General features: G+C 40.3%; 1 protein-coding gene across 1 annotated transcript in view; it reads left to right on the top strand.

Moving 5' to 3' along the window:
• ptprn2 (protein tyrosine phosphatase receptor type N2) overlaps positions 1-24592 on the top strand; it is a 162052-nt gene that overhangs the window by 124547 nt on the left and 12913 nt on the right. Inside the window, exons 12-16 of the mRNA XM_034706778.1 lie at positions 9020-9235; positions 11459-11662; positions 17329-17476; positions 19195-19268; positions 22882-22959. Coding sequence (XP_034562669.1) covers positions 9020-9235; positions 11459-11662; positions 17329-17476; positions 19195-19268; positions 22882-22959 — 720 coding nt within the window. The remainder of the gene's footprint in view (positions 1-9019; positions 9236-11458; positions 11663-17328; positions 17477-19194; positions 19269-22881; positions 22960-24592) is intronic.

Raw genomic sequence — 24592 nt, 5'->3', positions numbered from 1 at the left:
TAACACAAGTCACGTTCAGATGCTATTACATCCACTGTTTTGTTTCTCCACTTAAAAGTATATGCTTAATGCTGTTCCAGTTCAGTTTGATGCTAGTGGTATGCAAGGGACTTATAATTGATAAGTGAGAATATCATACTTTGCAAACATTATACAAGCACTAGTAGCTCTATACACTCAGACAAGATTAATTCTATTTCATATTTCCATGTATCATAGAGAGGGAAGCTAACTACTTCCCTGAAACATGTAGCTTTAGTCCTAATCTTTAATCTTAATCTTTTAGGCTAATAAGGATATCAAGTTCATAGTTAGACTTCTTTTCAAGGATTTTTTTCTGTTTTTTGTTTTGATAAATCAGCCAAAAACATTAAAAAAAACAAGTAAATTGTGGGGTTATTAACTAAATGAAGGAGATTATACTAACTAAAGTAGCTAGCTAGCTAGCTTCAGCTGACAAACTAGACAAGTAATTGTGCAACTAAAATAACAGCTGTTAGCTAGAAAGGATAATCTGTTAATCTTTTTCTGAATTCAAGGACTCATTGCTTCAAATTTGCCTGAGTATTTAAGTATAGTTGAGAACATGTTCTTATTTCAGAGAAAGTAAAGTTTAAAATGCATTTAAAGAGGAAGAGAGCTAGGCAATCGGTAAATGGAACAAACGAAGGCTTTGGCTGACCAATTAGCAAATGAAATGAGCACTAAATATGTATCACTTTGTTGTCATCCTCACAGATTACAACATTTTTACAGATATGCTGTGATTTTCTACTCCAGGCTATGACGCCACAACACTGCTTCTTTTTGAAGTGCACATTGTTGTGCATGTGTGTGGGTTTGCCTCTCTGCTTTAAATATACTCAAGATGACAGGCATAGCATTTACCTTGATGTTTTCCAGCTTTGAACTGCTTGGCATGGGCAATGCCTGCACTGGGATTCACATAAGAAAGAAGCCTATTTGAACAAGCTCATCTGGGGAAAATAGCGGAATGACATGGCTGATGCACACACAGGCTTTGAATGGTTCCTCTATGGGAAAGAGATGAGCATGAGACACAGCAATTCAAATGTTTCAAGTGAAACCCAGAAATGGGACCTTTTTTGTGTCTTTGAACATCATCCATTAGAAAACATGGTGTTTCTCTCTCTCTCCCTGTTGCACACTCACTGAGACATAATGCATTTAAGACATTCACCTCCTTGTCTAGTTGCTGCACTTTAAGTGATGTAAAATGGAGTGCAAAGTGTCAACTTTTATATTTAATCTCAGTGTAAGTTCAAAATCAAACTTCAGTGTGCCAGCTGAGATGACATCAGTGTACTGTAATTCAAATAGACAGACTTTAAACCACCAGACATCTGCCTTTATTGCAGCTTTGATTCATTGTAAATGAATAGAAGCATGTACAGTATATTTTAAAAGGTGGGTAAAAGCCTAGATTAGGGTGTATCTTTTCCTCTCTTACACATCTTGTACTAGCATTTCAGCAATAACAATAACAGCTGGTGAATCTGATAAAAAAAGAACCAGAACACCCAAATGTGTTTTGTTTTGCATACATTTCTCCCTGCATTACAGTTGGAAGCTAATCCTCCAACACCTCCCCAAATGGCGCTGCAGTAACAGTCTTGCTCGGTATTATTATGAATAATTTATTGCACCCCATTTCAAAAGAGGCGAGCAAAAAACCCCAACTATTTTTGGTGTAATGGTATCACGCATTGGTTAAGTCTGCAGGTACACTTTGCAGCTGTCGGTTTCTTGCTCTGCACCGTGGTGTAAACGGTATTAGCCTCTCACTGATGTCATTATAGTGTGATAGGTATGTGGACCGCAGGCTCAGTGTGCTACCATGCTGTTTGCTCAAATACATTACAATCCTGACTTTTCCTTTCCCAGGCTAAGATGTGAATACCTTGCAGGTGTACACACTCAAATACATGCATTTGGAGGTATATTTAGATTGCAAACAGACAGATATGTAAACATGATCAAAATGTGCAGCATGTAGGTGCAAGCAAATACCCAAGCATGTTATTGTCACTTGGTCCCTTTCCTTAGCTCATACACACCCAGACAAGCGTCAGTGCATGTCTCTGCTCTGCCATCTCAGGTAGAGCACTTCATGATGACATTTGTTTAACATTCCTCACCTCGCTCTCTCTCAGCGACACAGTGAAGTGTCGCATACCTCTTCCTCCCGCTGTTTAAACACGCTCTCCTCGCTTTTCCATCTTTTTTTTATTAGAAATGTGAAGTGTGTCATGGAGGCAAACATAGGAGAGGCAGGACAAGATAAGCCTCACAGGACTCACAGGGACTGTTCGAACATGTGTTACCCCCGAGGAAGTACTTACCGGAGGAAACACACAAGGCGTGACAGAATCTACGAGTATTTTCGCCGGTGACCATAAGAGTGACTTCAGCATGTTCCTGAATGTGTCTGCTTTGAGGCTCTTTTTTTTTTTGTGAGAATGAATCGATGCACGTCAGACTTCCCTGGTGTGATAACCATTAGCACCGGCCTCGCTTTGAGGATGGTTGTGAAATCATACTGTGCAGTGCATAGAAAAAGGCAGAAACGTGTGAAAATGTATCCATTTACGCAGAGTTCAGGCGAAAGTAAAACAACAGGTGCCAATGTCCTTCAAAGAGAAGGAAGATTGTGCTTCGTATTTGGTAGACATTTTCTTTTTTCCTCCTTTTTTTCCCTCCATCCACTGCACTGTCAGGGGAATACCCGTGCTTGGATGAGTGTGGATTTAGATATGGCTGACAGGTGGGTGACCAGGGTATCTCATATGAGAAAGAGTGAACAGAGCTCTCTTCCAGTTCGCCAGACAACAGGACAGATAGGATCGTATGGTTGACTTCATGCAGGGACCGATTTTCTGGGGATTAACTTGCAGGGGCCACTATTTATTTCTCTCCAGTAATAAAACCATTCTCTGGCAGTCATGATAAAAGTCTCCCATCATACTTTACTCTTGTGTCCACTATGTGCAAAAGCATTGAAGGGGATTCTTTTTTCGAGTAAAAACAGGATGTTGGGTAAGAAAAAACTTTGCCTCTCGAACAAGAGGTAGTGGGAGCGTTTATGTGCCCTCCAGCAGGCAGCAAAGCTGAATTTTGATACAAAAAAATGCAAAAAATGAGGGCGCCACTGTGCAGGAAGCATGACGTGAAAGTGTCACTGCACGTGCATGAAAGAAAGAAGATTTGCCCTTTATTTATTCTCTCTTTTGAGAAAGAAACCTCATAAAAAAAATCTAAATGCATGCATGATTTTAGTTTTGCAGCAGCATCACACATTAGTCGTATTTAAAAGAAATTGTCGAGTCAGTTTGAGAGCGTTCTGCTTCAGATTTCCGTCCCTGCAGGCCGACCTTTTTTTCAAAGGTAGTGTGGCGTCCGATGCCGCCTCGGACCCAGGCTGGACAGCGAGCTGGTTTTTGTTCTCCCCTTCACATTGCCAACTCCAGCTGTCACACAGAGGGACAATAGAGGAGAGGAGGGGGTGCTCACTGAATGGAAAAAAATAAACTGGAGAGCCCCACCCCTCCTACCCCACCCCAACTCTTCCCTCCACCCCAAGACTCGTCATCTGCATTTGACAGGACCCCCGTTCTCCTCTCTTCACCGCCCCCTTTTCTTTTTTTTTTCTTTCTCCTTTTCTCTCCCTGTGCTCTCCATAATCCCCCTTTCTCTCTCTCTCCCTGCTAAGTGCAGCTGTTGCTCTCCATTGGATGATTTTTTTTTCAAACTGATTGCTAATTAGGATAGCTTTTTAGAGAGCTTTATCTGTAAAACTTGTTAAACTTGCAATTTTTGTCTCCTTTTTTCTTTATTCGAAGGAAAAGGCAGAAAAAAAAAAAACTTCCCCAATTATGCACATTTTACTTTAGGCGGGGCATTTTCCTGTGCCCCCATGCAGCATTCATATAGTTTACAACTACTGTACTGTGTGGTAGCCTCTTATTATAGCGCTCACTTCAGCTTTGAATGCTTTGAAGAATAGACTTGTCCCATCTCCCTTATTCTGCTCACATAGCTGAATCCCTGGGAGAGGCAGCGGAGGAAAAGGAGAGCCTGAGAAAACAGCAATTCACACACGGAACACAGAGACCCCTGGTAGCTCAACAAATGAGTGTCTAGCCCTGTGTCCATTCATATCGCCCCTTCGGTCCGCAAGCCTATTAGCCAGGCATCGCTCCTTGAAACATTCACTGTCGACAACATGTGGAGGCATCGCTATAGCAACCAGTGGATATGACATGTGCAATGGACGGGGACTCCTGAGCCGCTGAATATAAGGAGGGGCTCAGCCTTAACTAAATGATGGAGAAAAAAAACCCTCAACCCCACCACCACCTCCCCGTCTCCTTTCATTGGCACACAGACGCTGAAAGGACTCGCTAGTGGGGCTTCTGCACATTCTTCTTCGGCTCGGAAAATCAGGCGGGCATATCCCACATTCTTCTTCTTCTTCTTTTTCCCTTTTCTTATTCTCTCCGACTCTCCCTCGGTTTTTTTTTTCCCCTTTTTCTTCATCTCCGTGTTGAAGCCGCGCTTCTTTTGTTGGCACCGAGGGGGACGCATGGGACCCTCACATGCAGGGGAACTTTTTTTGGAGAGAAGCGGGCTGAGTGAGTGGGCGGCCGGGACGCACGGACAGACGCTTCTTGGAGCAGCATCGAGCGTCAGTGGTTACAACATGCTCTCTGGAATACAAGACGCAGCAGCAGCAGCAGCATCCCCCGTTTACTGCGCTGAATTGTGCGAACTGCCCCGCGACATGAATTTAGGTAATTATCTGCGAGCTTTGAAACGTGTGTATGTGTGCGTTTTCTTTTCTTTTTTTGTGTGTGTGCAGCGTGTAAGTTATAATGCGTCAAATGCGTAAAAGACGCCTTCAAGGACCGGCTTTGAAAACTTGTCAACAGTGCTTGCACCATGTAAAGAGATGGTTTTATCCCCAATATGAATACGATTCTATTTTTTATCACATTTTGAGGACATGCTACCACATATTGTCTCTTCTTCTCTGTGGGAGATCGAATCCAAAAGATCAAACGTGAAAATTATTAGCAAAAATCTTAGAAATTCACATGCAAATGCAGTCATTTTACACGTAAACTAATCAAAAATCATTTAAACCTGTTTTGCATTCAGCTTTGTGTAGTGGTGGGAGCACATCTGGATGCAGTGCACAAAGTTTGTGTGCAGGTTGGTCCTGATGGTGCTGCCGGCTGCAGCTCTAACTCAAAAAACAGAGAACAGAATCAGTTATTTTTGCATTAATGTTTCTGTTATGGTTTTAAATTGGCTAAAAAATAAACACAGTGTTCTATTTCGTTTTTAATTCTAATGAACTTTTGGATTTCATAGATCCACAAATCTACAGTGTAATTGAATGACTACAGAAATACATAGAAAGTATATGTCACAGCCTCCTGCGGTAGAAATACTTTGCTCATATTTGGTTGCTTTATTTTTTTATTTCAGGAATTAATAATGTGGTGAAAGAATTTTTAGTTTTATAGATTAAAAACTAAATTACATTTTTTTACAACATGTTGTAGGGGGTTTTGGTGTGGCCAGTGTTTCGTAGATCTTTGAAAAATAGTGTGCTTTTAAAATGTTGCAGCCAAGATTATTTTTCTGTATTTCATCTTTAGTCATTTTGTGAATCAAAGAGTTTTAGCTGACATTTAGTTTTGCAAAAAAACTACTATAAGCCTTGGTGTTCACGTGTAGCTTAAATCACACCTCATACCTCTTCAATTCCTAGACTTTAAAGGGAAAGAAAAGCCTTGGTTGAGGTTTTCAGTTGTGCGTTTTTCCTCTTTTACTTCTGTATTGTGATGAGGGTGAAAGGACGGCCAGCCGCCCCAACAACACCTCTGCGCCTGACCTTTAGTCCACCATTTGAATAATCCAGAGCCCCCGAAATCCATCTGGTCCTCGTCTCCTCTCAGATTGACTAATTCACCACAGTGTGAATCTGTGAATAGAAGATAGTGAGAGAAAATGAAAGTCTGTTTTGGACAGAGAGTGATAACTTCACAGAGTCCGTTTTAAAAGGATCAAGAAAATGAGTTTATTATGGTTTTAAAGTCAAATATTTATTTGAAATAAAAACAAGGGAGGAAATACTTGAAACATGAAATGGCATTATTTATTCCTATCTTGAATTTTAATGCAAAATATTTTAAGACCAGATCTAAATGTTTGTATGTGTACAGGTTTTGATCATAATAAATATTAGTCTGATTAAATGAAAATGTTATTTCAATGAATTTATATTTCATCAGTATTTTTTTTCATTCAAAGTGATTCAAATATATCTTTTTTTTCATAATCAATTCTGTAAGATTATTCTTATTCTTATAATAACAATATAAAAATGTGTTAAAAATGATAAATAACAAAAGGGTGGAACCTGTAAAGGCCCATGAAGGTAATTCTTCCCCTCACATCTCCTCCTCTCCCTCTCTGTCTGTATCTCCTCTGGTTTCCTCCTAACACGATTATCGCTTTCAAACACTCTTTCATGCTCGCAGTGCATTTCAAGCCTGTTTGCTCCCACAGTGGAGCTGCTTTTTTAGACTCATTTCAAGGTGTTTACCTGAATATTTATAAAGAGTAGAGCAGATTTTAGAGGGTCCCCTCTTTGATTAACTCGATCAGACTTGTGGGTTTTTTTTCTTTTCAGAACAATGAAAAGATTTTAGTGAAAGGGAAAAAGCCTGGAGTTGTCAGGCAGGTTTTGAATCAATAGGTCTATAGGGGGCACTTTGGTTTCAGAGGCAGCAGCGTTGAACCACTACACCGGTGTTATGTGCTGTGTGTGCTTCAGTGAAAACATGCTCAATATTAGACATATATAGGGTTTCTTTTAGAAGTTATATATTCAGTCTTTTATTTTGTCAGGTCGCTCTCAACAAGACTCTTGCATATGAAATGTGTTTTCACATTTAAATGCATTTCTGCTCGTCTAAAAAAAATATAGACAAGCCTTGAATCGAGGCCATTTCTCCTCTCTATATCCGTACATGAGCCTCTTCAAAGCTCTCAGTCGTCATCCAACCTCTTCATGCTTGATTGAAACTACAGTCGCAATCAACAGCAAGCATCGTCGGGCCCAAAACACAGCAATCGAAAAGACCTGGGTATTAGCACAGGCGCTAAAACATTGCCAATTACAAGCCACAAGGTCAAACCATATTGTTCCTGGTCTGAGGTGAAGTGTCGTGTTTTCAGGACGGTGTAATAAGATGTAGCCATCCTTCAGACGCTCACATTACACCCCTCAGGCTAAATGTCAGAGCTCTATAACGTGTTTTTTTTTCATGTGGTAGATTTGATTCTCTTCAGTCATCAATCTTTCAATATCACCAAATAAAGACAATTAGGAGCCTGCTGATGTATTTGTGAAGTGTTATTGATATTGCCATTTTTCAGATGTATAGATATTGGCATATGTGCAGCTGATGAAATCAGACCAAAAGCTGTAGAGAAGTGGCTTTTACAGCACGGCCATGTTTCTGTGCCCATCAGAAAGGGAAACAGGAAAGATTTACGAGAAGTAGAATGTGCCAGGGAAAATATAGTATCAGTTTTGGAGTCGTGAGTGCAAAACAAGCTTGGCAGGATGTGTATATTTCATGCAAAGAAAATCCTGTAACAGTAGCTACATTTTAGCCATCATTAATTATCCCTCTCTATTATTGCTCCTTATTATCGCTGTTATGCTCTGGAAATATTCGGGCCCACAGGGAATATATCTCTACAGTAAATGGCCATGAGTGGACCAATTATCAACACACAGGCCGACTCTTTAACCTATGCTGATAAAAAATCTCTGAGATAACATTACAGCACTCTGAAAAACAAATCCGCCATATTGGGACAAGCCCTTGCAGTGTGGTTCTGAATATTTAAAAATACAGACTTTTCTATTCAACTGGTGTTGGATGAATGTAGGTCCAGTGTGGGCTGCCCCCCCTCCTCTGCTACCGTCCTGGTAGCCATTAGCTGCATGTGGCTTGGTCCAGGGCCTAATCCAGCCAAACTCAGGACCAGAGGACCTAATTAAGCTCAAGCTTTTAGTATCCCAGCCTCCTGTAGCAGCACAGTGCCAGCCCACCCCATGCCAGCACTAAATGGGGTTGTAAATATCTATAGTGGGATTCAGTGTGGAGACAGGAGTGGACAGGGGCTGCTAATGGGGGTTTTCTGAGCCTGAATGCATATTATAAGGGCTCTATTAGTTCAGGCTAATGAGTGGGGCAAGTCAGATGGAGGTTGAGGAAGGTAAGAAAGTAGTTGCAGCGCTGTTGAGTCCCCGGTTTACACAAGAAAAGTCAACACCAGCCTTAGGGTGTAAATTAGATATGGTCTGATACCAAGTCCTGTACTTCGTGTACGAAGGTGTAGGTATGGGCCAGTATTCTGGCCCATACCTACACCTTTGATACCAGATTGCTAAAAAAAATGTTCATATTACAGGTGACAGAAATACCACCACCAATTGATGCCATTTTGCTAGCTTAAGCCAACATTGCTCTTCCTGCTAGAAACACACTGTTTTCGCTTATCTTCAATTTCCTCTGACAAACCATGCCTTTCATTGTTGGTTACCCATCCTGACATCAGTATAACAATACAAATACTACTACTTGGATTGGTATCAGTACCAGAATCAGTACAGATATGAGCACAGGTGTTAGCATCGCTCCTGGTATCAGTCTAAGTAGCAGTAGCAGTATTAGTAACAGTTTAATTATCAGGGGATCGGGTTCAGTACCAGTATAGGTATTGGTTCAGTATCAGTATAGGTTTGGGTATTGGTAATAGTATCTGTATCAGGGCAACTCTAGAGGACATGAATGCACTGCAGGCTTAATAAGTCGACTATTGTAAATAAAAACAACCCTTCATCCATCAGAAAAGAAGACAGATTTGCTTCCTCTTCAGGTCTAACACTGTGTTTTATCTGTGTCTTCTCTAGAGGGGCAGTCTGACCCAGATTCCCGTGGTGAAGGAGACCCGGGTGGAGTCGGGCCAGTTCCTGCTGCTCTCCGTCCTTTGCATGCTCTTCATCCTGGTGGCGCTGGCCGTATCCACCACTTTCTTCTGCGTGCGCCAGCGCTCACACCTCCGCATGAAGGAGAAGCTGGCCAGCCTGGGGACTGACACCAGTACTGATGCCACGGCAACCTATCAGGTTAGACCAGCCCCCTCTTTTCACTGAGCCAATCAGAGGCCAGGACACAAGACAATGTGCTCTATGATTGGAGGAACACACACTCTGAATGGATACGTCTGATTTTCAGATTGGTTTAGGAGTGTGTTTGTAAGTGTGTGTATATATTTGGTCTTTTTTTTCTATTTCCTGCTTTCTGGAAATGTTTTAGGTTATAATCTCAATGATTAACTTTTTTAATCAATTAATTTAGTATTGTATGCTACCTTTTGGGTGTAATAACTCCTTTCCTGCCCTTTATTTCTTTACATTGCTTACTCTTTGCGCCAATACATGTTCTCTCAACCCATATATTACTGCTCACCCTTGCCTCAGAAATGTGTGTGTGTGGATTGGGAGGTTTTGTGTGTGAGAGACAGGCGGCCACTGTGACCTATTCCCTCTGTTCCTCCAGGGCCACGGGCAGCCTGAGCTGTATTGATTTTCAGCACCGGGGCTCAGCTGTGCCCAGCATGGCACTCAGAACATATTTATCTGCATTTCGCGTTAACATTTTCAATATTTAATCAGGTTTGCACGGTGCTGCTCTATCCATCAAAAGCTGCGTGACAGAGAATCTTTTATTTTAGACCTTAAAATAATATTCTTTTTTTTTTATTATTCCTTTTTTTGCATTTTCTATCCTTTCTTTTGTCAGCGCAAATTACAGGTTATAACTAGATACTGTTCTTTCTCACTATGCCTTCAGGGATGGGATAACTGCTCCTCCAGGCGTTCATGTGGGTGTATCCTCTATGTTTGACAGATACAGTTGTTTGTGTGCTATGTGAGGGAGTTATTGTTAGAAGGCAGCTCATATGTAGACATTGCCTCCTCTTTGCCTGTTTTTATTCTTATTAGCAATCTGATAGAGGGGAGAATGAAAATCCCAAAACCAGAGCGTTTCATGTCTCTCTGGTGCTAACTGCATCCCCCCTGCTTGCTCCTGAGACGGTTTCTTGCCTCAGGTACAGCACAGGCGCTTTGCAGAGATGTTGAGAAGTAGGATGAATTATGAGGTGGACCTGGATATTGCCCCAAGGCCAAGGCCCAGGGCACCGCTTCATGGCTCTAATCATTAAAGTCTGACGGCGGCGAAGCTGATCCAAGACCAGGGCTTAGAGGGGCCTGTGCTCCAGAGGGAAATATCACTATGATAGATCGTGAGATAGCATGTGCTTTCAGGCGGCATTTTCTCTGGCCTGCCCTGCCCTCGCTGTTATTAATTGAGTATGGAAATGAATTCTGTCGAGATAACTGGCTTTGTGTCTGAAAACCTAACATGATGGGCTTTACAGATTATGAATTCAACACAAACATACAAAGTGTGAGCACACCTTATGGGGGGAAAGTGTGTGATTGTTGCTGTGTTTGTTTGCTTACACATGCACACATTGCAAAAAAAAAAATGACAGAAGCTTTTTCCATTTATTTATTTTTTTTACATTTTTATATGCCTAGTCTACAAATTTTTGATGACCTGTCTCAGCATTGAAGAAAGGTTGGAGAAAAGCTGAGTCATAGGGAGAGGTGTAATCTGTTTTGCAGAGGGTCTTTATGCATCTCTCAGAAACCTGTGGGCATCAATCAAAATAGAAAATTATACTTTACAATTGTGCCGATGAATTTAGATTTCTATTCCGCTCTTTGTGTTTTATGTACTTTAAAGGTGTAACTCTTGTTTGATAAATAGATAGGTTCCCTTGCAATTTTTTTTCTTATTTGCAAGTTAAAAGTTAGTCCCTACCTTACAAGAAAGTAGCTTTTTATTCTCTAAAGAGCTTGACTTTGCAGTCTGAATATGGTTCTGTTGTACTTACAAATGGCACTTTTCACAAGTCCAAGATCAGTTATTAAAGTATGAAGACAGTCTCTGTGTGGCAGGTAGGTGTGTGACATACTGAAATCATTCTTTAAATCGTGTAGGGGTTCCTTAACCATGTATTTTGACATAATTAGTATAAGCTCTATAATCCATGAGGATAAGCCATTAATCTACAGGCAAGTGAAGACAGATCAAGTCAGCCGAAATGTAGGATTTCAGGATGTGCATTTACAGAACTCAGCCCCTAACAGAAAGGATAAGCACAGAACCTACGCAAAACTATTATTTGCATGAGAAGAAGATAAACACATAACATTTTTCAGTGTGTCCTTAAAAAAAGCAGCATTTTTGATGACACAATTCCTTCCTGTAATCTCCAGGAGCTTTGTCGCCAGCGTATGGCTATCAGGACGTCTGAGCGTGTGGAGAGGCCAGAGACCCTGCGTCACTCCCGGCTCAACAGTGTCTCCTCCCAGTTCAGCGATGGCCCTGCTGCCAGCCCGTCCACCCGCAGCAGCACCTCCTCCTGGTGTGAGGAGCCTGTGCCATCCAACATGGACATCTCCACTGGTCACATGATTTTGGTAAGGAACTTCTCTGACTCCAGAATCAGTGTGAGTGGTGAGAAAAGAGAAAGAGGAGAGAAAGTTTCTTGATGTGTGGCTTTTTGTCAGGCCTTCAGAGATTGGTGCTAAAAAAACAACCACAACATGTCATGTCTGCCAGGGTGGTGTTATTATACTTTAAGAAATCTAGATTATGCAGAAGGACATAGGGCTACATTAGTATAGTACACAGTATAAAAACATGCCTAAATTATATACCTGACCGAGAAGCTGTTGTTGATTGTGGTAGTGCTATATCTATTTACTTTAAAAAATATATATTAGTTCAACTTTAAAAAAAAAACAAAGTACACTGATGTGTAAACTTTTAGCAAAGAAACTCAAAATGAAAAAAATGCTGAACATAAAGTTACAGTTAGCAAAGAGGCCAATGCTAAAAGTAATTGATAAACAGTTGAAATAGTTAGCTTAAAACAAGGCTAAAACTGGTGGGTTACACTATGCTAAAACAGTAACTTAAGTTTTAAAACAGTTTGCTAAAAGTAATGGTTAAGCAAATGGCTGAAAGTAATGAATAAACAATAAATAGTTAGCTTAAAGCAAACAATTGATAACATTAGAACTAGCTAAAGTTATGGATAAAAATAGTTAGCTAACAGCATTGAAAAAGTGGTGGATATTGGTAGCTTACAACAATGAGTAAACTGTTGAAATAGTACCCTAAAGTAGCCTACTTTGCTAAGAGCAATTGATGGTTTAAAAGTAAGTTTAAAGTGATGGTTAATCAGTTTCAATTAAAAGTAAAAGTAATGAGTAAATAGTTGGAACAGTTAGCTAGAACTAGGAGAAAGCTAGCTAAATGTAATGATCGAACATTTGAAATTGTTAGCTTAAACTGATGGTTGAAAAAGTAGTTAGCTAGCCAAATACTAGCCAATGAATCGAGTTGTTCGGATAGGGATTATAAAATAAAGCATACACATTTGAAATAATGAATTAAAGTATCATATAAAAGATTAATTCTGTCATTGTAAAAGATTATGGTTGAAAAAGCTATTCTGGAGTAATGAACGAACGAATTGAGCTAAATAAACTGTTGAAATAGGCTAGCTAGAGTTGCCCTGATACAGATACCATTACCAATACCCAAACCTATACTGGTACTGAACCCGATCCCCTGATAATAATACTGTTACTAATACTGCTACTGCTACTTAGACTGATACCAGGAGCGATGCAAAAAGATTATGGTAGAAAAAGCTATTCTGGAGTAATGAACGAACACTTAACGAATTGAGCTAAATAGACTGTTGAAATAGGCTAGCTTGCTAGACCCGTTAGATGTGTGGCTAAATGGAATGGATAATGGATATGGATATCAATTAAAACAGCAAGATAAAAGTACTAGGTAGATTTTTTGACCACCTTTGCACCCCTAATACTGTTAATATCAATGCAAATACCAAAATTCGATAAAAACCTGGTGTAACAAAAACCCATTGTAGCAAAACCTTTATTTTGGATGGAATCAAGGGCTTCTGAGGATCAGACCAAAAAAGATTTGGAACCACATATGTTCAATGGCTTTTAAGACATTAAATGTGAGCCTACATTATAGTTCATACTTTTAAAACCTAGTGTGTCTATAAATATGCTAGCGCTAAAAACCAACAGCTTGATTTCTCTTTGTTTATCTGTTTGGATGTGTCTCTTTTTCATTCCTCTCTCTCCACATCCTGCACAGAACCCTGCTATCTTTGCTGGGTTTTTTCATCACTCTTCCTGCTGTTTTCTCCCTTTTTGCTTTATCTTGGCTCTGTTGTCTCCATTTTTCCTCCCCCAACTTTTCTCCTCCTTTTACTGTGTCATTTTCCCTCTTTATCATTCCGTCCTGCTCCTCTCCCCACTGTCATTTTCATCTTTTACCTCCTCCGTCTCTCGCATTGCTGCAGCAAAATAAGGCAGACATTGTTTTGCATGATGGAAGCTACTCAAAACTAAAACATCATTACCCATCTTATTGTCATTTGAATGTTTCAGAAGTTCTGTTGGGTTTTCATTTTTGGTTGAAAAAGCTTTCAGTTGCCAACGCTTCAACAAACACACAATGGATTGTTTTAATTTTGCACAACTTTCGCTTCTTTCATTTGAGACAAGCTTGATAAAAGAGATGGATAGATGCCTTGCAGTGTTTCCATTAATGGAGAGAGCATTCATCACACTGCATGTCTCGCTTTTATATTGGGAGGCTATAATGAATGAGAGTGAATCTGAGTAATGCCTTGTATCGGTGGTAATAGATGGGTTTTGTTGCACTCGTCAAGGCTTGTTTGTGAAGCCTCTTTTGAAAACATTGACAATAGAAAAGCATTTAGCCCTGCAATAACAAAAGGGACACTGTGAATCATTTCTAGGAGCTGTTATTATTATTAGTGCCTCTTTCTTCACAGCAGCAACACAGGCATTGCAATAAGGAAAGGTAAAACACTGAGGGACCTTTACTTCTCTCTCATGCTGTGATTGACATGGAGATGTCCTATAGGGGGTTCTTTTTTAAAATTCCGCCGCCATCTCACATGAAACCATGTGTGAGATTGCCTTGTTATCACTGATCTCGGGCCTATATTTTCCCATCTCTGCTCTCCTCTCCTCTCATCTCCCCTCTTTCGCTCTTTGGAGCTCACACCGTGTGGAGAAGGATGATGAATACTCAGCTTTCCAAAGCACATACGCTGGGGGTTCTTTTTTTCTTTTTTTCCTTTCTGAGGCCCGATCATCTCACACACACACACACACATACACACACACACACACACACACACACACACACACACACACACACACACACACACACACACATACACACTCATGCAGAGTAGACATACACAGAACAACTAAGGCACTGCGAGAGAGACTACGATGTTGTGCCCCACTGTTCGTCCCACCTCAAGACTTAGAAAGTCTTGCGTAACGGCTTCCAACTTCAAAACTGAAATTGGATGCCTCTGTGTGCTGAGTCATCTGCCGTTTAGTTTATTCTTTTCAAAGCTATGACACACCTCTGCTGTCTTGCGCTTTCTACCTCTCTCTCTTTTTTCCCTTTGTCAGCTGCAGAATAGTGCTACAACAATACAAAAGAAACTTACGTAACAACTGAAAACCTCAACATTTATGTCCAGATTTAACATACAAGCATGTGTTGCCTATGTGGCTGTAAGTCCTTTCAGCACCATGGACAGCACTTCTCAGTCTCATAGCTTGTTTCTACCACAAGTATGTTGAAGACAAAATATCTACTGTCCAGAAACAGGTGAAGGAAGTTGCTGTTGCTGTAGTATTAGCTTGGCGTAATCACCTTTCTACTGAAAAAAAAAGAAAAATCCATATTTATATATCCTTATCTTTTTCTTAATGTTGGGAAGTTTGTTAATGAAACCATTTGCTCAATTAGAACAGAGATAAAGGCAAAGAAAACAGCCTCTGATTCATGCAACATGTTCTGCCCCCAGTAGCTTTTAGTCACAGTCTGAGGTTTACATTATGAGACATTCAAATTCCATTTAAGGCCAAGCTGTGAGTTTTCTTTATTTGGCTTTATAAGTCAGACAAAAGCACACATATTAATACCTTCTCCTCACCTCTCACTGCTGCTTATCATATCATAAAGACTCCTGTACCAACTGTAAGCAGTATTGTTCATGTAATTTGACAGCCGAGTCTGACAGTAATGTGTTACCTGTTGTGTCTGCTTCCCCTGGTCGCCCCTTCATCCTGATTTCACCCAGCACCCTCTGCTGCCGAGGATACTGCTTAGGAAGGATTAGACATTGTTTCCCTGACACCCAGGCCTCCCATCCCAGCCCTCTGATTGGCAGACATAATCCCCCCATTCACTAAACCTTCGTTACCCTGTCTCTGGAATACGCCACGGTCCACTGCCTCCCCCTAGGAGCGCGAGGGCTCGATAAGGGCCTCTGCTGGCTGCATCACATTAAGCTGCAAAAATATGAATTTGGAATGCAATCGATTCAGGGCATCGTTTGAATAGAATGGGATGCAATTCAGAGTGGATTTATCAAGTACATGGAGATGTAATATTGGGAGGGGAGGTGGGATGCTGTCAGGCTGGCGAGCAGAGAGTACTTGTGCGGGGTGACAAGAGCATAGTGGTGACAGGCTCTGTCAAGTGGTCATAATGGCATGCTGTCATTTTCCCTGGAAGACAGCAACTGTGTGTTTGCGTAGGTGGTGCACAACAGCACACATGCAAATATACGTGTGTTGCCTGCCATCAAAATTGACATTAACTGGAGTATTTTTTCTGTAATTTAGTTTTTTGCATGCATAAAATTAAAAGCTCCAGCAGGGATCAAAGTATAAAAGCAGAAATCTGCAATAAGGCTCCAGAAAAATCACTTTATGTCATTAATGGGTTCAGATAGGACACACTGTGCTTTGTGTCCTCTCATTATGCAGCTGCACTAATCACAAGAGTTGATTTTTTTCTTCTCAGTGCAGCTTTTAAGACCTGAGTGGCACCTTTGTGACCCCATCTAACGACAAACTTTGATTCCCATTGTCTGTAGGATTAGAAATGTTCTTATGCGTCACTTATTATTCTCTGCCTGTATGCATTTTTTCAAAGGGTAATTACCTGTTAAGAACTGGACAAGCTTATTTGTGATTATCATCTAGGTATGAATCGTATATATCCTGCAAAGGCTCGGATTTCCTTTTTGACAGACAGGAGGGAATAAGTCGCACGCAACAATGGAGTGTCACCTCTCCGCTCAGCCTACCTATACCGCCTTTAATACGGGATAAAAACCTGCCACATCTGGGTATCACTTTCATTGTATTAGCCAGCTGATCCCTGACATCAGTTTATGAGTCTGTAATCTTCTGCTTCACACAATAGCGGACTAAACCATTTAACCCCATTGGGAGGGGAGCCATGATACAGGAAAGAAAAGGGGAACACGGCGCAATGCTATAAAAAAAAAAAGGCTGTCTTGCCAGCTACACCCTCTAAGCTCCCTAAGACTTGCCCTGGTTTGGGAGTATTCACACACACACACACACACACACAAAACACACACAGGCCTCTGCCCCTCCCCCTTCTCTTTTTCCATCTTTGTCTCTCCAGTGAATTCAATTTTGTCTTCTCCAAGCGACGGCTTAAATGCAGACAATCTTATCAGTGGCTGTGCAAGCAGTGAGGGACGTGATTGAAACACCCCTGAAGTATTTCCAATGCAGACAAACCTTTCAGGAGTCTTAATTGTGTGTGTGATTTTTTTCTCTGTCTCTCGGTCAAATACACATGCACACACTCACACACAAACACACACAAAGACACAAATATTAGCAGCACACCTTCCCCACCTATATCTTCAGCTTCCTACTCACCCAGTTGTCACGCTGTACAGCAGACAGGAGACAATAATGCTGCCTGACACCTGATCAGGGCTTTAATGGAGAGATGCTGTTGTCAAAGGTTTATGTTTGGCTCCATTTTATTTATTTGTTGAATAAGATACAATGGGAAAATAAAACCTGCCTACTATGTTCTGCTTAATTTAGAATCCAAATGTGCTGCAATACAAACAAAACGTCTATTTTAAGAAGAAAATCTTTGGGTTTTGTTTGAAATAGTGGCTAAGGTGGTGTCTCTATTCTTCCAGTCATACATGGAGGACCACTTGAAGAACAAAAACCGTCTGGAGCGTGAGTGGGAGGCCCTGTGCTCCTACCAGGCAGAGCCCAGCACCTGCATTGTGGGGCAGGGAGAGCAGAACACCAAGAGGAACCGCTCGGACTCTGTAGTCGTCTGTAAGTCTATTCAATTTGTTCATGTTTTAATGGTTGAAGCTCGTAGAATAATCCACCATTCTATGAGCCTGGAGCAATACAGCCTCATCAGTTGAACTGATACGTTTGTGGACCAACTTTATACCAATTGGGTTAACATAGCAAAACCACACTGTAAAAAACTACCAGTTGTAGTAAGGTATTCTCTTAAGTTATTCAATTCTTCTTCATTTAGTAGAAAAATTGTGTTTTGCAATCTAAATCAATTTACTAAGAGGCTGCTGATTGATGAATTTAATTGGGGACAAAGAGCTAACTGAATTACTTTACTTTAAAGTACCTGTTGTGGCTTGAACATCTACTGTGCTGGAGCCTGTGTGCTAGAATTTCAGAGTGTAGGGAAACAATAAAGCTTCTTCAAGCAACAGTTTGAATCCATCTTTGGTTTGGGCAAGTTTAAATTCCAACAACTCCATCCAAGCCAGCATTTCCCTCCAAAACTGTACTGTTTGAAACTCTAAATGACAAGCATTAGTTGGCCTTGACAAGCACTGCTATAAAAAAAAACACACAAATGCACTTTAAAGCCAAGTTACAAACATTTAATTTACATTCACATGATTATACTCAACTATAATGCCTGGGCTTGTAGGCTTGGCCCTGATATGTACAAACAACATGAGTGCTTTATTTGGTAAGGGTATTTCGATAAAGACATGTACCTTTAGCCTCTGTATTAAAGACAGCCTTACATGTTGTTGTTTTTTGTTTGTTCTTTTGTAAAACAAGTCATAAGGACGCATTTAAGAGCCAGTTTGAGACTTAGTTGTTAAGCAATAGCAGAATTTAGCTTAAATTAGCTAACATTAGTAACTGGAAAAAACATATAGTTAAAGTTGTATATGCAACTGACTAGAGTCATGGTTATAGGCTAAAAGTAAAAAGAGATGACTTATGTGTAAAGTGTTGGGGAATAGTAAACATTTGCTTACATCATCTTTAAACTAAAGGACTAATCACCCTAAAATGACCCCAAAATAGTGATATCCTAAGTATATCGTAACAAGTAGAAAGATGTACAAGAAAACATAATTCACTATCCTCTTTCTAACTTTTATTCTAATTAAAGGTTTCTGTATTTTAGTTTTTCTCTCTGGTCAGAGAGGGGCGGAGCTTACTTGGAGCACAGTGATGTTCCAAAGCTAGGAGCCAGTCAGGTTTCAGCCACATTTGAACAATGATTTGATGAAAGTTGGTGAGAATTCAGATCAGATTGAACGTCAATCTTGTGGAAGAAGAAAAGAAAACTTGTATTCATCATCACAAATGATAACTTAAAGTGTCTGTTATAGCTTTACTCAGAATTATAGAAAAGAAAATGATTTGAACCCAAGTTTCCAAAGGCTGAATCCTGGAGTAAATGTGTCAAGAAGACTTTTGAGTTCAGTGGAACCAGAATGTATGAATCTTGCAACACTTTCACTGGTTTAAGGAAAAGGGAAGGACGTCTTTAGATAAGATATTTTATTATTATTTCACTTGGAACTTTCTTTATTGAAGGTGGAGCAATTCAGGCCTTCAGAATAGTGAGTGAGTATGATGAAAGTGTAGTGAAATTGCAGCTCATGCAGCCTTTTTGGGTCTCATATTTCTCTGTTGCTGCTCAAAATTCAGTTGTTATTGTGTTGGGAGGAAAAATGTTCGCAAAGTATGTGATGAATTATGCATCTCCATTACAGACGATCACTCCAGGATCACCTTGAAAGCAGAGAATAACCACGGCAACTCAGATTACATCAATGCAAGCCCAATAGTGAGTATTGTTCATTCTTTTCAGATGTATGTTGTGGATGATGTCTGTCTCTGAAGCACCTGTTGGGGTTGGGTTTTTACTTTGAGTTAAGACAAGTTTCAAAGGACCTGTCATTGATCCAGCAGCATTGATCTTCTTCTTTTTTTTTTACTCTGCATGCTGGGTGCATCAGTCGTGTGTCTCGCTAAATCACATGGCTGCTTTCACTGCTTTCAAAATGGCCGCACCCTGGAGACTCCCCCCTTTTTTTATCCACTCTAAAAAAGAAGGCTACATTATTTTTGATTAAACAAATGTATCCCATCACACATCCAGAAAGGCCTCAGTGAGAGGACTGAGGGTGTTTTTTTTTTAGTATTTTTCCCCCCAAAACATTGCCAGTCATGATTTCCCCCGAGGCTGCTGAAAAGGGATTCCATCAAAGGGAACAGGAAACTATGCATTTCAAATACAGTGCCAAAATTTCTGAGGAGATAGATGAGGGGCGCACATGCAGCTGCACTAAAAGCCTATTACTCTTCACAAACAAACAATGGAGACTTCTGGATGCTCTATTTATTCCTCCATTTTCTCTAATGGCATATTCATAGACGTTCTCAGTTTATTTAAACACTGCTGTAGTGCCACATTTGGCGTCTTTCAGAATAATATTACAATAAACATAATCAGTTTAGGGAAGAAGTAAGCAAAGAACATATTGGCGCATCAGAAAACGGGTATGAAGAGAAGTTATCTGTGTGTTTTGGTGCAAAAAAAAGCATCTAGAGACACAAATGGATGCTGCAGACGGGTGAAGTAATGGCAGATGCAGTGGTGTGTGTATGAAAGGACAGTAATTACACCACAAAAGAGACCCCTGGCTGGGCCCAGCAAAACTGTGATAATTATGTCTGTCAATGCAGCTTCTTCCTCCTCATTAGCTTCAGGGGGCACTGGCCTACGAGTAAATAATCTGTCGCTTCTTTCTGGGAATCCGGGGTCAGGGAGGCAAAGGGAAAGAAAGCGGAGGGTGACACGCATGCAAGGAGAAGCTTGGATAATGGCGGATGTTGACCACAAATAATTCAAGCACCCCCAGAGGTTGAGGAATAGGTCGAAGTTTTGTGGTCAGAGCCTGCTGTATTTGTTTTCTTTGGCCTTTTTAACAAAGCCAAACACTGGGTGGCTTTTCCATTTTCTATCTGTCAGCCATGCTTTTATCTTAAAGCTATCTGGGAAAAACTCAAGCTGGCATTCAGCTTCTCTATCTCACATAAACACAGCATCAAGGCGCTGCAGCAAGATGTAAAAGTTGAGACGCGTCTCCAGGAACAGATATTTGTACGAGCTATTCTAGTACGAGCTATTTTACTTCAAACCAAAGAGCACTTTCTTTCCGTTTTGTTGTAGTCTATCTTCTCCCCCACAATAGCAGAGGGGAGGACAGCTGAAACGCAGGACTGCTCTTTCATGTCTGCACTTTAGTATTCATGCAGGGATGTCGACGCACAGCTTCAGCATGTCTGTGTCCTTGAGATTGGCTAAACGGAGTGGCAGCACCAGCGTTCGGCACCACCCTTTCATTTCTGTGGGGGAGTGTTACTTTTTTTTCCCTCCTTTTTAACAAACCCACGAGTGGAATTTCAACCAGGAAGGATGAAGAGAGAAATTAGACTACACGGTCATGCCTAATTGAAGTAGAACAGCGAGTAATGAGCAACGTTCTCCTGCATTTAGGTGTTCTTTTTTGGGAGATTTTTCAATAAAAAGGCAGAACAATTACCTTTTTCAGACAACCACTGTGTGTAGGTGTATTTAAAACACACTTTCAGTCTCTTAGGCTTCACTTCTGCCACAAAATGACCATTAAGTTACATCTACAATACCCACAATGACTATTGTCATCACATAGATGCTTTTTATTTTCAGACACATTGACTTCTAATCAGAAATTTCCATAAATATGATCAAATGTGAACCAGGGGGTAAGTTTCAGAGTGTTAGCTTAGAAAAATATCTCTAAATTTGAACCCTTTCTGTTATTTAGGATGATATGCCCCATTCAAATCAACACAATAGTGTATTTTAACTGAGTCTGACTTATAACCACATGACGGTTTGGAAGCAGACTTAAAAGAGACTATTTGACAGTTTTAATCCAGCGTAATGAAAATATACGACAAAGAGATAAAAAGACAGAAATTGATTTGTATTAAAATTTTTGGACTTAAGCAGTATGTTCAGTTTTATCAGCCGTCCAGAGCATTAAGACTTAATCCTGTTGTCGAGCTTCTTAAACATGAGGACAGAAAAGCATTACGGTAATACTAAAGCCAAGAAGACATGCTCCGTAATTAGGGTCGAGGAGCTTGACGAAGTCGTCAAAGAAAAAAAAAGAAAAACTACACATGTAATGTCTGAGCTTATGTTTGGTATCCTTGGCAAGTTGTTCTTCAGCATAAAAAAAACAAGCTCATAAAGAAGAAAAAGCCATTAAGTGCGACCCTGTAGCTTTCTGACAATGTGTTTCCTAATGTTGTACTCAGAGATGTCTCCCATTCTAAATGACTCTCTCATAATTAGGATATATAATGCAAAAAAAACTCCATTTGCATTAATGGATGACACAAAGGTGGCACAGTATGAAAGACATTTCAGTAACACATTATTTTATAAAATATAACACTGCATATTCCTCATAAATGACCCTTTTTGGTTGGGTTTGCAAAAAGAATATGAAATAAATCTTTAAAATCACAAAAGTAAAGCACTGTTCCAGCATGTTATCAATCATTATAATGCCATATGTACATTAAGAATGCATTGATTTGTACCCAGCTATTTCTTTTCTTGGTGAAATGTGTCACCACCTTTCCATTGATGCATCTCACACTGGAGGGTGTGCATAAAAATTACCATTCAGTAAAGGTGATCATTGATTTATTTTCCATGGGGGTGGGGGGAGTCAACACCTACTCAATCAAGTCTCAATCACATCCCTCCAATCAAGCCCCCCTCCTTCAACCCCATACCTCACATCAGCCACCTGCGGGCTCTCAAGCCCCGCCCCCCTTCGTATTACGTTTGATGCAGGAGAACTTTAAACTACAGCCATTTCCTGATATTTGAGAATAACTTTAAGAAAAATTAACAGGATCTTACAAAAGAGCAAGTGGTTAAATTAATGCATGTAAACGATTAACCCAACCAGAATGAACCAGTTTATTGTTAATACTTTAAGGGTGGGAAAGATGTTTTGGGAAAAACAACAGTCAGCTCAGTTCTTAATGCAAACGTGTTCTTTAAAGAGACTTTTCCATAACAATTTTCATAGTAAGATCATATGAAGGGCCTGCTATAGAGTTGCAAAGCTTCTTCTTGATTGGGTTTCGCATAATATATAAATGTGGTCAAATCAGACCCATTGAGAAACATTCAAAACTCAGAAACAGAAGGCCCCGTGAGAAAAGGACTCAAAATGGACTGATTCATTGACTAAAAAGAGAAACCCAACAAACAGCGAAGGCAAATGTTCCTCTATCCAGATGGAGTCTTTGATGGAAGTCTTTTTTTCCCAGACTGTGTGGTTTCATCTGCCCGAACACTGTGTCACACTCTGCTCCCTCTCTCCCAGATGGACCATGACCCTCGCAACCCTACTTACATCTCCTCGCAGGGCCCACTTCCCTCCACTGTGGCGGACTTCTGGCAGGTAAAACTCGTCTCAATTCACTCTGGTCTTTTATTTCTCACCGTTTCTTTTCTCTGAAGATGCGCTGCACTCTGTGTGACCCTTTAGTTTCATGTGATTTACTTTTTTCCTCTGTGATGCTTATGTCTGCTTCTCAGGCCTTGATAAAAGCTTCTGGAAAACTTTCTGTTGTTTTTTTTAAGTAATAGTGGAATTTCTCAGAGAGTTTAATAACCCTCAGTTTGAGCCTCTCATTTACTACCATTACATTCAAGTCACAGAGCTAAGCGTTGGATTGTCCTTTAAGTATCTCTCTTCACCAACCCTGAAGGCCCTTTAAAAACATGTAGCGCTGATTTGATGGTATTTCCAGAGGAATTGAAAACTCTTTTGATCATCTTGAAAGAAAAGACATCTTTCTGGTGCATGAAATATAAGGTTTCAATGCTTTTCTTAGCTGTTTTTTGTAATCTGATAACTGAAAACTCTGTATGTGCACTGCTCTTTTTCTGATATGAGCTAAATATAAACCCTACCACCCCACTGCTGCAATTTAGGTCAAAATATGCTTCATTCTTATCACAATCATAGATCTTACGATCTTTGAATGTAGTGTGGCCCATTCTTTCTGTGGAAGTCGACATTTCTGATGTTCATCCCCTCAAACTTCCCAAAAACAGCTAGGAAATCATACAAAAAAATTGTTTTTAACTCCAGAACTTGCCTTACATTTCTCTAACTTGTAAGTTTCATTCAGTATAAAATGAATTCATTGATAGTTGTCTGGCACATGCATGGCTGCATTGCCAAAAGGAACTGCTCATAGCTAATTCGGTATATTTTTAATGGTGCCAATCTGCCAAAATGTAAACAAATAGAGGCTACAAATGAGGCGGAAGTTGTTGCCAGCAGCAGAACTCCCTGAATCAATGGCAATATTTTACTTCAATTTTTCAACCTCCAAACTTTATTGGAGCTTGAGTTCCTGAGCCTAGAGCGTGATTATCTAAATCATAAAGGTGAAACAAAGTATAATTAGATTTTTGGGGAAGTGTAATGCTTAGCTCTGTGATGGGTAATGGTATGGTAATGTATAATACACAAAAAACAGGGGCTAGAAGTCATGGCGCCTCTTGTGTTTGCACTCATCAATAAAACACTGTCAGGAGCAGAATATGCACTAAAAAACGGCAGCTTTTTGTCGTGTAAAGTAGTCTAGTTATGCAAACTCCCAGGAAGAGTAATATTATTTGTAATAATGCTGAGGTTTGCTCATATTTGCACTGTGTTTTGTGCAGTTTGCATGCATTCCCCAGACTATAAACGCCAGACAAAGCTGCCATTAATCACTGCATATAGGCTGTTGTACAGCATGTCGTCTTGCGTGTGGAGGTATGCCTTAAATGATGCATGCCTGCCAAATGGAGTTCTTATGTGTTAATAGGACAGCACTGTAGTAATTAGTGGGCCCATCACCTCCATATGGTGAAGGAAGTCTGCTCGCCGTGACCAGGATGTGAAAGTGTGAGGCATAAATCGTAGCAGACCAGCTGGCCTGCACTCTGCACTTTGTAACTTGTGCTAAATGGAGACTCATTTCGAATCATTGTCATAGTGCTGACTTTGTACCGTGAGAAATGTTTACACCCAGGGT

This window comes from Notolabrus celidotus, chromosome 17, assembly GCF_009762535.1.
Source record: "Notolabrus celidotus isolate fNotCel1 chromosome 17, fNotCel1.pri, whole genome shotgun sequence".
Lineage (NCBI taxonomy): Eukaryota > Metazoa > Chordata > Actinopteri > Labriformes > Labridae > Notolabrus > Notolabrus celidotus.
This window is presented reverse-complemented; position numbering and strand designations above follow the sequence as displayed.